Source organism: Gymnodraco acuticeps, unplaced genomic scaffold, assembly GCF_902827175.1.
Source record: "Gymnodraco acuticeps unplaced genomic scaffold, fGymAcu1.1, whole genome shotgun sequence".
NCBI lineage: Eukaryota > Metazoa > Chordata > Actinopteri > Perciformes > Bathydraconidae > Gymnodraco > Gymnodraco acuticeps.
Genome location: NW_022991286.1, coordinates 2,460,499 through 2,476,448, shown reverse-complemented (window position 1 = coordinate 2,476,448; position 15,950 = coordinate 2,460,499). Strand labels below are relative to the sequence as shown.

General features: G+C 41.0%; 1 protein-coding gene across 2 annotated transcripts in view; it reads right to left on the bottom strand.

Moving 5' to 3' along the window:
- sorl1 (sortilin-related receptor, L(DLR class) A repeats containing) overlaps positions 1–15,950 on the bottom strand; it is a 164,666-nt gene that overhangs the window by 120,985 nt on the left and 27,731 nt on the right. For both annotated transcript variants that reach the window (XM_034239940.1, XM_034239941.1), the window contains exons 3-5: positions 14,873–15,007; positions 2,450–2,611; positions 1,816–1,883 (exon numbers count right to left, since the gene is read on the bottom strand). In XM_034239940.1, coding sequence (XP_034095831.1) covers positions 1,816–1,883; positions 2,450–2,611; positions 14,873–15,007 — 365 coding nt within the window. The remainder of the gene's footprint in view (positions 1–1,815; positions 1,884–2,449; positions 2,612–14,872; positions 15,008–15,950) is intronic.

Below are 15,950 nucleotides of genomic sequence, written 5' to 3'. Positions count from 1 at the left end.
TGAATAACTTTTTTAATGGAACAAATGCAATCTTCTGCAGCTCGGAATGGGTGGAAATGTGTTATTCCTTTATTTCGTTTTTTGAAAAGATCACTGCAAATTTGGCAGAGCTTTTGACATTAATAGGAGGTTGTGTCTAAATAAAAATGATCCTAGATTTGCAAAATAACTGTCAAAGACAGGCCACCAGCTCCAACCACTGAACTAAAAATGTTAACGTTAAAATTGAGGGTTAACATCTGAACAAAATCGTTTTTTAGCCTAGATTCATAATTAATGGGGTGATGAGTTGCTGCATTTTTGTAAAAGTGAAAATCCTTATTTAATGACCATTCAGCCATAATTCAACAAAGAAAATGTGAGTATTTATTGGGGCTGCACGATATTGAAAAAAACTGACATCGCGATTTTTTCCCCCCCTGCGGTATATATATATATTTTTTTTTAACCTCTTAAGCCTTAAAGTCCCGGCGGGTACTTTACTTTTTTTTTTCACGACACTGTGTCTCAGGGGATCTTAATATTTAAGAACCTATTAATGTGTTATACCAGATTAACGGAAATAATCTCAGCTAACTGACAATACAAACCATTTTTACCAAAACAAAACACAAGTCTCATAAGAAGCATCTAAATGACCCCTGAGCGAAAAGGGCAAACGCACTTTGGCACAGAACTCAAGATAAAACTACCATTATTACTTATCATAGCTGCACATACAAGATATCCGATTAAAGCTGAGGTTCCACAGATTATTTAGGTATATAGTATCATCACTGAGTGATCCGAACTCAGACAGGGGAAGCAAACACAGACATCACAACCATAGATCACAACACGTACCTTTACGTAGCTTCTAGGGGAGATGTCTCACCGTAGCTGTCAATCTGATCAAAAGACGTGTTCAATGGCATTAAAACGAGAAAAAACGCAGCTGAATCGGTTAATCCATAGGTTTTTAACGTCTCTGTATAAAAAAATTATTTCATTTATAATCCATAATTCCATTTGTATGTAAAAATCGCAGAGCAAAAGTTAGCTGCTTCCGGTCTTGGCTATGCGGCAGTCCAGCGCAGTCTAACACACACACATTACCAAATAAGGAGTGAGAGTGACGCGTAGTCAAAACCGGAAGCTGCATACACTCTGGTAACTACCATTAGCAGCTAACTTTTGTGCTCCGATTTTTACAGAAAAATGGAATTATGGATTATAAACAATTGCTTCAAAGCCACAGATACATTATCAACCTATGGATCAACCGATTCAGCCGCATTTTTTCTCGTTTTAATGCTACGGTGAGACGATCTCCCGTAAAAGCTCCGTAAAAGGTACGTGTTGTGATGTCTGTGTTTGCTTCCCCTGTTGCGAGATCGGATCGCTTAGATACTATACTTAAATAATCTGTGGAGTCTCAGCTTTATTCGGATATATTGTATGTGCAGTTTCGATAAGTAATAAGGGTATCTTTATTTTGAATTCTGTGCTAAAGTGCGTTTTGTTTTTTTTAAATGAATAAAACCGCACGTCCCTGCGGTGTGAATATCGCGCATGCGCATATCGCGGTTATCGCCATGACACGTATACCGTTCAGCCCTAGTATTTATCACACTTAAGCTTATGGGGACAGAGTTTGCTAGTCATTTAATGCTGACTGGAAACATACCTATTCAGAGATCCTGATTTAATTGTTATTTTCTGAAAGGTTGTATATCCCCTTTCCTCCATACATGTATACTGAGAACAGCACAGAGTTAGGGACATTCTTTAACATTCAGGATACACACTTGTGAGCTGAGACAGCGGTTGTCTTACCAAAAGTAGGTCTTCACGTGTTCTTGGATCAACACCCATGTCTCCCCAAAGTCGTCCGATTTCCACAGCTACAGGGGGGGGAAGAGAGAGGAGGAGGAGGGGGGAGGGGGGGAAGAGGAGAGGGGGAGGAGGGGGGAGGGAGGGAAGAGGAGAGGGGGATGGTGTACAGTAAAAATGTAGGTCATGCTCATTCTTTCGTTTTGGCTCGTGCACATGTTACAAAAAGAACACTGGAAAGCCCCGTTTCTGCTATTGTGCTTGAATCAAGGAAACCAAAAAGAGCTTCCGTGGAAAAATCTACGCAGCCAATAGTTTCTTCTCTTGGTAACTGCATAAGTAGAAAAGGGTATTTGTATTTTTAAATGTTAAGTTTCTCATATAAGATTTTGGCTTTAACATAAAATAATAACGTCTGGTGGTATAATAATAATAATACATTTATAAAGCGCTTTTCCTGGTGCTCAAAGCGCTTACAGTGTAAGTATAGAAGTTGGAAAAAAGTCTATAGAAGAATAGTGAATAAAATGCAGAAAGACAGCGCACCTTTCACACCTTTAAAGCGGTCTCGTGAATTTGGATTTATACTGAATTTTCCTGTGTCATTCACATATAAGATGCAGGGTGGAGTCGGTACCTGTTTGTTTGGATGGGAGCTGTCGTAGCCGAGCACCAGGTTGAAGGATCTGCTGTGGAGCAGCAGGTCTGTGGGTTTGAAGGGCAGAGAGAAGCCCTGCACGCTCTTACAGAAGTCAAAGGTCTTCCACAGGTAGTTGTTGGTAGAGTCCACAAAAAGGTACTGAAGAAGAAGAGAATACAAACTTTAACTCACGACAAGACATTAAACATTATATCTTTGCTAATTTGGATTATTTGTACTCAGAATTGTGTAGAGTCTTAAAAATTTCAAAGAGTGGGGGGAATCTATTCCATGTAAGAAACAAGACTCTTAAACTTAAAGGTGGGGTAGGTCATTTTGGAGAAACCAGCTCGAGTGCGCTATCATTTGAAAATACACAGCCGCAACAAATCTGCCACTTCCTCACAGAGCCCCTCCTCCAACACACACGAACGCGCACATGACCAATGAGGGCACGAGATAAGTTTGTGCACAGATGGAAGGCTGACAGGCAGGTAGGCCATCCAGTTACTTTAGCCGGGCCGGCTAAAATGATTGGTCATGCTTTTTACAGTACTACGGCTTCCACAGATGAAATTTTTTATGGATTTTTTGTCAAAGCACTTCAGATATTCATTGCTATCGGGATGTTAAGAGCATTCCATGGAATATAACAAAAAGTGTATCTCGAGCCGGTTTCTCAAACTTACCTACCCCACCTTTAAGGCAAACATTTTTTTAGAACAAAGTCTAAATGTTGTTAATAAAGGTAAACCTTTCAAGATTAAAGTATGAGTTTACGGAACACAAATTACTCGCATTAGTGAATAAACTGAAAGTTTGACTTAATTCTAGGGATGCACGATAATTATCGGCCCGATATTAGGAATTATGACGTCATCCCGATAAACCCGATACCAGTATTAATAGCCCCGATAATATAAAATATATTTTTTGGGTAAAAAATAAATAAAAATACTGCGGTGTGGGTGGATTGGGATGAGGGGTGCTTGTTTTTCACTCGGCTCCTCCCGTTTTGCCAGTACTGTGGTATTAGTGGTTTAGGAAGAGGGGAGTTCTTCACAAATCCAGCGCTCCCTAACTCATGCCTGGCTGTGACGTAAATGGTGTGCGGCCGTGAAGCCAGGACAGTAAACAAACATGTCGTCGGTGGTATGGGCGTTGGAGCTATGTGCAACTCAAGGCATATGCTCGAACGGGAGCTGCCTGGACGCTGCAATCATGTTGCGCACTATCCGTGCTGAGTGTGCTGACTTTTCGTACAATGTCCCACTGTCTGGCTTCCTGCATAAAGTCAAGTGCTCGGCGCAGTTGTGGCGAAATGTCGCTCCTCTGTTTTCATTTAAACAGCTCCTTATATCCGTTAGCGCAGCTAGCTAGCACCAGATGCTAACAACAACAATGCACGTAAGGTCTCTCGCTCGCTCGGGCCACACATACACACACCCTCCCGGTCCTCCAGATGGCCGGTGAGCGTGGAAGTGTGGTCTGCCACAAGCGGGCGGCAGGAGCGGGGCTGTCAGCATCAGCTTGTAGATGGTATTTTAAACTCGATGCGCTCTGAAACTACGGGGCGGCCAAGGAAAAAAAATACACATGCGTTAATCGCGTTAAAATAATTAGTGGCGTACATTTTTTTTTGTTATCGGTCTTGAGAAGCAGGAAGTTATCGGTATCGGTTTCAAAAAACCAATATCGTGCATCCCTACTTAATTCTCAACGTTTCAATTCATATATTCAAAATCTCCCCAAAAAACATCCTCATTTAACCCCACCTTTTGCCTGGCCTTGATACTCTTTCGTATCAAGACGTATTTAGTTACTGTAATAGTGCCTCGGGGATGTTTCTAGGTGCATACTTACTTACCCACCTTTAATTGATTAATATCGTCCCAAAATGTATTTTAAAATGCTACAGAAATCCTTCACACCAAGTCAAATCAGTTGATATGCATTTCAACCCTAACCCTTGTTTTCATACCACACTGCCTTTATTACATAGCTAATTAAAGTAGATCCTAGATCCTAAGCACCCCTATAAACTGAATCCAGATTCAATTTACGATTTAGAATATTATGGTGGCCTAAATATTAATTTAAGAGATACTGAAAGATGTATAACCCCATGAGCACATATTCCCCTGTCCTTTTACTTACAAAGTTAGATTATGTAATGTGCTAATCCTACTGTTCTCAGCTCGCTTTGATGTGCTGTGTCATTGTATTCTCAATGCCACTCAATAATGTGTAGGCATGGAACAGCACACTGCTACCTTACAATTAATATATCCTCTAGGACGATTCCAAGCCTGTCATTCAGACATTATTAAAATAAAAAACCGCAGAATTGTTGGGTTCTTTAAAAAAAAAAGTGGCTAATAGCCCTAGCTATATAGTTTGAAAATTAAAATGCTGGAAAACTCGCAAAACATATATTTTGTATTGCATTAGGTTCTAATGTCCTAATTGCGCATTACAGTATAAACTGCAAAAACATTGGATCCTAAATGTCCCATTATTCAACTCAAAAGCATGTTTTTGTTAGACCCTCCCTGTCTGGGTAACACCCATGTCTTTGAAATGCCAACCTTAAGCTTTCTTTTATGAATGTGTTTTCTCCAACCCTGATGACCACTAGGACATTATCAAAGTTATTTTTACAGTCTGAATAGTAGTAACCATGACAAGTAAGCCAAACTTTGTGTGTGAAATTGGTAGTGTGTCACTCAATATACAGATTCAAAACTAAACATTTTCAAATTCGTCTTGTGAATTTACACAGTGATTCCTGTTTGGTTTATATGAGAAAAGCTCTGTCAAAGTGTAAGACTGCTCCATTAAGCTCCATTAGGTTCAGAAGACACAAGTTACTGAAGCAAAAGTGTGCTTAAGTGTTTCTTAGGTGCTCCATCGATGTCTGAGTGCAGTGTTGCGGTGGAAAGCTGAGGTGCCAGATCACTAATGTACAGGGAGCTTTGCTAATTCAGTCCCACCGGGAATAGAGGCTGTTCAAGTGTTCACAGAGGTGCAGTATACTGAGTAATAACTAGGAAGCAGTTCAAAAACATTAACTTTCCTCTGTTAAGAAGTTCTATTAACAGGACTATATTAAGCTAGGTTGTGACAAAATCTACATTTATATTTAAAATATTCTAAAAGTAGTATTTCTATCAGGGATTGGTTCATTTTGTAATGCAGAGCAATTGCAAATGTGTGAATGTTTAACTTTCCTAGAATACATTGATTGAACCCATTTATGTGCATTGAGAAGATATGAGAGCTATTCTTTGAGTACTACCAATGTTGGCTTCAATCCAACCAGCAGGGTCTTGGAATTAAACTTGACTTACCCTTATCACTACAAGCTATCTCAAATACATCGTTAAACAGTTAAGGAAATAATCTATATTGCTTTCTGTATGAGTTAGATCAGAAGAAAGATACAACTGTCATGTTTGTGTACGTGAGTATGGAGCTGGAGCTAGCTTAGCATGACAAAATAACCTTTAAAGCTCATTGTTTCACCTATCTCAATTCTTCAAACTGTTGATAACAGAAATGTAAAACAAACGTTTGAGCTTTATAGAATGATTTATATCTCTGAAGAGCACCAGGGTAGCTTTTACCACATAGTTTGAGTTTTGATGCTAAGATAGGCTAATAACTTCCTCCCTCCACTACCACAAAGACATGTAAATGATAAGGATCTTCTCATGTAGCACATCGTGGAAAGAAGTTTTTTTATTTTTTATTTAGCCTTTATTTATACAGGTGTAGATCTCATTGAGACACAAGGTCTCATTTTCAAGAGAGACCTGTCAGTGGTAACACTACCACACAAAGTTACAGACAGACAGGACACTAAACACAGAGGCAACACTAAAATACAACATCGTAAAAAAAGTAGTCATTAAAATCCATATACAGTAGTCAGATATAGCAAGTGCAAACACCCACAGATGATTTCTCCAGCTTTTTTAAAATGAGTTTAAAATCCGTGATGGGTATCAAAGTGGTCAGCTTAAGTTCCTGCTGAAGTGAGTTCCAGGTCGAGGGGGCAGAGTATGATATGGCTTTTTTCCCAAGCACCGTGCGTACTGAGGGGACGGACAGAGTGATGTAATTTTGAGATCGTAGTCTATAGCTGTACTGTTTGTGTGATATGTAAGTGGATATGTAGAGGGGCAGCAGTCCAGCGGTATAGATGAGTTTGTACCAGTGCAGAGATCTGCGCATTGATAATGATGTCCAGTTGACTAAAGCGTACAGCGTGCAATGGTGTGCGAGGGGTTTACAGTTGGTTATGAACCTCAGAGCCCCTTGGGAAACAACGTCCAGCAGATGAAGGGAGTGAGCTGAGGCGTTCATGTACACAACATCCCCGTAGTCCAAGAGCGGCAAAAATGTAGCAGCTACAAGCCGTTTCCTCGCACTTGTGGAGAAGCAGGCCTTATTTCTAAAAAAGAATCCCAGTTTTAATTTCAATTTCCTTAAGAGATTGTCCATATGTGGTTTGAAGCAGAGATTTTCATCTATAGTGATGCCTAAGTATCTGTAGGTGTTAACAGCTTCAATGGGGTTATGTTGTGCAGACATGATGCAGGGAAGAACAGTTGGTAACTTTTTCTTATTGGAAAACAACATGACTTTTGTCTTTTCTGAATTTAACACCAACCTAAGGTGGAACAGATGTGACTGAAAAGTGTCAAAAGCAGACTGCAGACATTCAAATGCAAGGGCAACAGTGCTAGCACAACAGTACACAACAGTATCATCTGCATATAGATGTACAGAGGCATCAATACTTTGACCCACATCATTTATATAGCCAGGTACTAGGCCAAGTGGAAACGCAACCAAAAACGGGTCCCGCACAGCTCGGCACGCTTAAAGCGAGCTACCCGCTGCAGTGGAAACGCGCCATAAGTCTTCAGAATTTGGTCATTCAAGCTACTGACATTATGGATGAGATCAATGTCCAATACAAAGAGAGTTTAGTTTCTAAACTATTGTGTGATCAGGTGCATTTCAGGTCAGCTTCTGACTCACTTTACTGATACAAAGAACAACTGGCCAAACATGGTGAAGCTTTGTAAACTAGATTCTTGGACTTCAGGTGCTTTCTGAGATTATCCACAGACCCATTGGGGATCCTGCTCTTTGTTCTTTCTGCGTAACCTATATTTGTACAGCACCATCGCTTCATCTGTTTACTTCCTCTCCTCCACTACCCCCCCGTTGCTGTACTCTTTCATAGTGAACCCACCTGAGCCCGACAAATGTCACGCCTGTGAAGCCATGTGTGTTATCCAAACACAGAGATGTGGCTTTTATGCCGTGTTCCCTGCTCTTCTGGAACACAGCAGCTAATTGGTGAAAGATAAAATCCTGTAATAACGATACAGAATTCTAATGATCATTAATTGCCAACAAAGAACAATGGAAGGCTTCAGGCCACCTTATCATTGTTAATATGTATTTCATGTGAACATATGTTGTTCGTGTTAATACTGTGAGCCATGCACATCCTAATTAATATTTAGCTAATTTCTGTTTGACACTCTTTTAAAATCTGGACAGCTCTCCACTTTAAAGTTGTAATATATTGTATATTTTTAAAGATTTGTTTTGCCAACGGGGGGCGGACTCCCAGAACATGGGCCGCACGCTGAAATTTATATTTATATTGCGTCGTGTTAGCATTTTTAATGTTGCAGTATTTTTTCAAATATCTTTTTTATAACTGTTCTAGAATTGCCTCTTTTCTTACGACTTAATTCCTCTTACAGTGTTTATGTATGCAACTTAACACCAAAGCAAATTCCCTGTATGTGTAAACCTACTTGGCAATAAACCTGAAATTCTGATTCAATGTGGTGGTATGAGCATATGACAATGTTTGGTTTCCCGCACATTTCCTGTCAGCGTGTAGGGGGTTTGAATGAGGTTCATTTGCATAAACTACTCGCATTTTAAAGCTTCACTTTAGGCTAAGCTAAAATTGCTTTTAAGGTGAAGGACTGCATCAGAACCATGCGGATCATTCAGTGGCTCATTATGAAGGAGTATTTACAAAGAACAAATGGTACCTATTATGCTTTTTAGTGGTTTTCCATTTCCTGTAGTGTGTTAAACAGGTTGTTGTGCATGTAAATGGTCTGCAAAGACTAAAAGTTCCCTCCAGAGGGAGTTTCTCTCCCACACACTCCCCACCCCCTGCCTGAAACACCTCCATTAGACTCCTTTATTTTCTTCCGTAACATAATGACATCACTGTAGTGGCTATTTGTCAACAACAATAAAACTTCAAAAGGCCACTGAGGCACCAGGTATAGTGGATCTTACGCAGATCATGAGTTGGTAATGAGTTCATTGTCCAGACAAGGAATCAACATTTTCGTGGTATTTATTAGCTTCACCTTGGCAAGAACAATACAGCAAAAGGTGTTGAAATGTTTGCTGAACTGATACTGATACTGATACTGATACTGATACTCGTACAAAACCATAGACCTTCCCGGTGCCCACTGACTGCTGCTGTGCCCTGATTGACTTAAATAAACCCAGCTGTGTGCCCAAATTGACCCATCACCTTCAAAATAAAAGCATTTTAGCTGGAACACAACTTAACTTAAATAATATGGCTGTAAATTAATTAATTCTACAAAACAAAAAATACCAAATAAATACATTAAATAAATGTGAAAAATACTGAATAGCTTCCACAATCACTATTAAACACTTGCGCTGCTATTGTCTAGCGCTTCAACACAGTAGCCTCATCCCAATACCCCTCCTCGACTCCTCCTTTCCCTCACTCGCTTCCCTTCCTTGCGTCTTAGCTCCGCCTCCGTAAGATGCGAGCGAGAGACACGAGGAGGTGACGCGAGGACAGAGGAGTCCTCGGGTATTAATTGGGATGTCCTCGTTCACTCAAACGTCACTCTTAAACTACGTCTGTTAATGATGACATGTGCACAGCTGTATCCCCTCTCATCGGGCTTAACTGAATAACCCCTTAGAACCGGCCCATTTGTTGTTAAATATTTATTTAAATGAACGAATCTTTTTCTTGTTAGTCAAGGAATTCAATGTATGATGGTTGGTCCTGCTTTTGTGTTCCGTTTTGGTGTAAAATGTAGCCTACATTTAAATAAAAATATAATTATAGTAATGTGAAAGCCTTTTAGAAATGAATTGCACATAATAATTCCCACGGAGCTGTGAGCACTTATACATTTATGTGACGCTTTTCCACTCATCTTCCAGTTGTCGGTTTTCCTCTGTTGAAATCGACCAGCTGTGAAGGTGGGGGCGGGGCTTTTATACAAGAGTAGTGAAAGCACTTCCGCGTAGTCTGCTCGCGTGTATCCTCCCTTTCGTCTCCTCCCGCACCCCTCCTCCCGCACCCCTCCTCCCGCACCCCTCCTCGACTCCTCCATGTGCATTTCAGCTATTGGGACGTCCTTCAACATGGCGTGTCTTGATCGAATTCCGGGTCAAGTCCCGGAGGAGGGGAAGAGAGGAGTCGAGGAGGGGTATTGGGATGAGGCTATTGAACGTGATAGGCTAAGGGGAGGGGCGCATTTCTAAGCGGTTGACCAATCACAACAGACTGGGCTCTGGTTTCAGACAGAAGGTGAAAAGAGGTGCTGCAGCACAGGCAGTATGTAGAAAATAAAGAGATTTTGAACATTAAAGCACGGGGACATGTCACAGTAGAGACACACAATACAAATATGAACCTGAAAAATAGATAATATGTGCTCTTTAAGTAAATATTAAACTTGTTTAATATTCTCCAGTTCTCCTGTCTGGCCTAAGGCAGTGGGCTTTAAACAAAGTGCGTATTGGACTGTCAAACCATAAATGCCTTTAAGGAAAGGTTGACCAAAAGTCATGATCCCCAATTGAGTTGTCTCGCCCCTCTTTATGGCTGCTGGCTTTTAGCCACGATTTCAAGTGTGGCAATTCACAGCTATAAATACTTTAGTCTTCAGACTTGCTGCAGAACGTGTCAAACAATTGTGTGTTTCAAACACACCCCAGCCTTGATCAACCTTGAATGTCTCTACAGTATATAGGAGTTCAAGCCAACAGTGCAAACTTCAATTGCAAAAACTAAAAGTGTATGTTGAAAGGAGCCTAAACAAATCCATATACCTCTAAATTGAGTACATCATGTGTTTGTGTTGAGGAAGGGACTGCAGGAGGTATATTAATAGTGACTCATTAGGCATGAACAGTACCCTGGAATACAAGAGGCGCTTTCACACCGGAGTACTTTTCCTTTTTAGTTCCGATAGCTCCTGGGATTTTGCGTTCACACTAAAAATATCTGGAACTAGAACTTAGATCATGAGAACTTTTACCCCCTTTTTAGTCCCTGCTAGAGAGCAGGTACTTTCATGGGAGAAAAAGGTTCCAATTTCTGATTGACTGGGCAAATTGCAAACCACGCCCCGTAAAACTCGGTAAAGTTTTGTGAAGCCGCCATTGTATTTGCTGGCATTAGCATTATTAGCATTAGCCCAGCGCACCAATGGAGAGAGACTAACTTATGGCAACACAAAAAAAAACAAGGCGAGCGGTGGAGATGAGGAGGTCTCGGCATTCTGGCGATTTACTCGGAAGGCTTCAGTAGAAGCTGCTGGGAGTCCCAGCAGCTTCTACTGAAGCCAGTCCCTAACTCCGGGGACTTCCGGCCGGGGACTTCGGGTGGCAGTATACGCCGTGAAGTTGTTTGCGGCCTGCCAGTAAACCCAAAGCAGAAGAAGAAGTGACGTCAGCGGCTTAATTTGCCTAATCCTCCCCCAGGAACTTATTCCGGTGTGAAAGCGATCTGAACTTTAGTTCCGGGAACTAAAGAGTTCCGATGAACTAAGTACTGGCTTCCGGTAACTGCTAGAATCCACTTCAAGACAACAGCCGCTTTCACACCGCAGGACTTGCCGTACTTTAGTGCCGGCACTAAAGTACCACGGCACTGAATCCGCCAGGGGGCTAGTGCCAATCGCATTCACACCGCAGTACTTTCCCTGAGGCAAGATTACGCTGACGTCACTTCGTCTTCTTCTTCTCTGGGTTTACTGGCAGGCTGCAAAACCACTTCACGGCGAGTACAAAAAAAAACGAGAGAAGAAGAACTACACGGGAGGGGGGGGGGGGGGGTATAAAGCCCACCCGCTGTATGAGGCGTTTGTTCACTTTCCGACCTCAGACATGATGGAGTTCATAAGGGTAATTTACAAATAAAATACCCCATTATAGCAATGGACTTTATCTTTATGTATTTATTATATATTACCTCCTCAGGCTGATTTTGGAAAAGGACATTAACCCTTGTTTGGTGTTTTTCCCTTATTTATCTAAAACAAATGGCATGATAAATTACTTGTGTTTATGTGTGTAAGACTTGTGTTTCTGCCCCTGCCATTGCTGCACAAGGTTGCAACATTGTAGATAAATTCAACCACCGACACCTGTCTGCTCTCACATTCTTCCATTCTGCAAATTTGGGGTGGGACACAATAAATAAAGCTTCGCCAGTTTGTTTGTTTTATTGCACAGTCAAGACATAACAATAACGGCATCACGCTGTTCCAGGTGTGTCGTATGCATGTAAATTGAAGTTAAATAAAAGTGTGAAATGTAAAATAAAGTGTAAGTAGTTTCAAAACAATGTAACAGTGGCAATATATATAGCAGCAGACACACCTTAGTGCAAGTTAGGTGTCAGTATTAAAAAACAGTGGCAATATATATATATATATATAATAACAATAGAAAATCGTTACCACTCTTATTATTGTGGTCTTTAATTTTTTTATAGTCCTGCCTGAGTTTCTTTATTTTTACCCGGCATCCGTGTGCACTGTGCACGATTCCCAGCTCAAGTAGCTTTTGCGAACATCGCTCAAAACATTTGGAGTTGGGAACTGCTTTCTGTAGAAGCTGCTGCATCCCATCCTCAGAGTAAATTGCCAGAAGCGCCGACACTTCCTCATCATTCCACCGCTCCGGTGTTGTAGTACGTGTGGTCATAACTGCTTTAAAGTACAAAAAAACTACTCGCTCAGGTGTGGATGTGGTTTTGTAGCGAGGAAAAAAATGGCTGCCTAACAAAAACAATTCAGAGTCTAACGGGGCGTGGTTTGAAATTCGCCCAGCCAATAGAAATAGAATAGAAATTGGCACTCTTTTATCACCAGGTTCGTACCACCTCTCTAGCAGGGACTGAAAATGGCCAAAAGAGTTCCCGGCACTGAGTAGTCCCGGCGGTGTGAACGTGACATTATTGGTACTAACGGAACTAAAGAACCAAAGTACCAGGGAAAGTCCTGCGGTGTGAATGCGGCTATTGGTACTTGCTTACCATGCTGCGAATGGATCTGGCCCTTCCTACATCCAGGACATGGTTAAACTGTACACCCCAGCGCGTGCACTACGCTCTGCATCAGCCAAACGACTCGCTGCACCCTCGCTGCGAGTGGGACCCAAGTTCCCATCAGCAAAAACACGTGGGTTTGCTATCCTGGCTCCAAAATGGTGGAATGAGCTCCCCATTGAAATCAGGACAGCAGAAAGCCTGCACATCTTCCGGCGCAGACTGAAAACTCATCTCTTTCGACTCCACTTCGAGCGATAGAATTACTAACAAAGAACTGCTAACAGAGCACTTATATACTAATAAAGGACTGGCTTATCTATAGCCAGTTGAGTAGCACTTGAAATGTTTGGCTCTATGAAACCTGATGTACTTATATGATTCTGTTTTCTTCAAGGTTGTGTCTTCCTGGTCGAATGCACTTATTGTAAGTCGCTTTGGATAAAAGCATCAGCTAAATGCAATGTAATGTAATGTACTAGGAACTAAGTACGGCAAAATACTCGGTGTGAAAGCGCCTAAGGGTATGCATTAGGGGTGTAACGGTATCCGTATTCGTCCCGTACCGTCACGGTTCGGACGTCACGGTTCGGCACATGCAGTCACATGGCGAATACGCCTTTTTTTACGAGTGGGAAAAAAACTCTGTCACTCAGGGCAGCATTACACTATATATAATCCAGGGGGCGGTATTGCGTCTAAAAGCCAGCCGCCCGTAAATAACAAATGAAGAACAAGAACAAAACACAACAAAACGAACACAATACATGAAGAAGAAAAGTTAGTAGCTATGGCGAGTTCACACAACACACAGGAGCTAGAAGACCCACCTGCTTCTTTTAAATCAGGTGTGTGGGAACATTTCGGGTTCCCTGTGGACTACAATAACGATGGGGTACGAGTGGTGGATCGGACGAGGACGGTGGATCGGACTACGACGGTGTGTCGGCGTTGTTCGACAGCGGTGCGGTATGTTAGTGGTAACACGTCAAACATGCTCAATCACATCCGAGTCAGTCTCAGTCCCCAGCGAGAGGGTTTTCTCGACGGCAGGTGACATAGTTACCGCCAACAGATCTGCCCTCACTACTGACAACGTAGACAAACTCATCTTTTTGAAGAAAAACTTGAAAATAGAGTAAAGCTTGAGTACCTTTATTTAGGCATAATGGCCTCACACACTCACAAGTTAATTACACATGTTAGACATTGCTCCTAAAGGTACAGATTTTATTTTGTTTTATATTTATCATTGTATTTATTTTATATTTTGACATCAGGAGATGTTATACAGTTCTGTATTGCCTTTTATTGATTGTGATTGAAACACTTTCTTATTATTTATTTTAATATTTTCAAGACATTCTTTTTAGTTGTACAGCTTATTTAACATTTTTGTTTGACATCAGCCAATATAAATAATATGGCCATCTGAGTGTGTGTGTTACTGTTTGTGGTTTGTTTTTAACTGTGTAATACAGTTAATGATTCCAAATGTTAGAGTTCCTTATTTTCATACCAAAACTTTCACTACTGTTAAAAATAAATAACAGCAAAAAATATTATGCATTTGGAACCTTTTTTTGCTTTTCCTTGTTGTACCGAACCCGTAGCGAACCGTGACCCCCAAACCGAGGTATGAACCGAACCGTGACTTCTGTGAACCGTTACACCCCTAGTATCCATCACTGTAAAATCTGTAAGTATGCAAATTCAACTGCTCCTTGTTTTACCTATTCATAATGTTGTTATTTTTATTTGTACTTTTACTTTCATGTTATTTTATTTATTAAATCATTTCATTTGTTATTCTCTCTTCTTCTGTGAGTTGCTCCTATTGCTGTCGCCCCTATCATACCTGAATTTCCCTGCATGGATAAATAAAGGTTTATCTCATCTTATCGTTAAAAGATGGAAAACGATTGTCTTTGACGTTACCTATAACCCAAATGGGAACTCATGACATTGAAGAATGGATGCATTTATTTTGACCCTGCCCCAATTGCTGTGGTTGCCCAGCAGCAGTGACTCACCCTCCTGTTGTCTGCGGGGCTGTGGTAGAACTGGGAGATGACCTGCTTGCTGCCGTCCTTGGCCTTGATCCCAGAAAGCTGGAACTTGTCTGAGAGAAGTGTGAAGGATGTACCGTAGTCATAGGACACATAGACCTGAAGACAAAAGGGAGGAGAGGGAGTAATCAACAACGACATTGTGATACCTGCCTAAAACAAAACTCTGGATTGGAGAATCTTGATAATCATTTTATATCAGAATTTGTCAAATTTTCAAATGCAAGGGCGTCTATATTATTACAAATGTATTACACGGCTTGGTTGAATACTCAATTCTGATTAGTCAATTTAGACATTTCCGAGGTTGTTAATAGACATAGCTAAGGATAACACGACCGTTAAAAAGGAGGATCAAGGGACCATGTGCAGTCATATCAATCCACAGAAAGAAGTCCGGTCGAAATACCGTCAGCTCTGGACAACAAATATCCGTTTTCTCTGTCAGAAAACACCATGGAATACTTTTTGAATATTCATTTTTATAATTGTGAAGACCACAACACTTTGGATCACACTGGGTAGTGTGTATTCCTTGTGTTTATTTCAGCCAGATTGGTAGCTATCAGATGCACATATCCTAAAGCTAGTGAAAACAGATCGTCTAACATTGTGTTCTTTAATTCTGAGGTTTCTTGAACCTTTGAGGAAAATATGGACGTGTACTATACATGATAACAGTTTTAAACCAAATTGGCCTTAAAACCCCTCATAAGCAAACCATTACTGGACACAAACTCTTTGTGTCTCTTAACTTTGTATTTTGTAGGAAAGCTCTGAAAGCTGATGAGAGGCCCAGCAGGGAAGGTAAACAGAAACTGATAAAGAAGAGAAATGCTGTGTGTGTGTGTGCGCGTGCATGCCTGCGTGTGTGTGTGGCAATAGCAGATGGAGCACTTCATCTTAGGCTCAGCAATAAAAACATTACCGGAACATGAGAAACATGTTACACACACACACACCTTCTGTTGCTGGTTTATAGGAGGAAATTAGCGACTAGCGTACAGCTGGATAGGGGGGTTAAGGTTGAAGTTATGAGGTG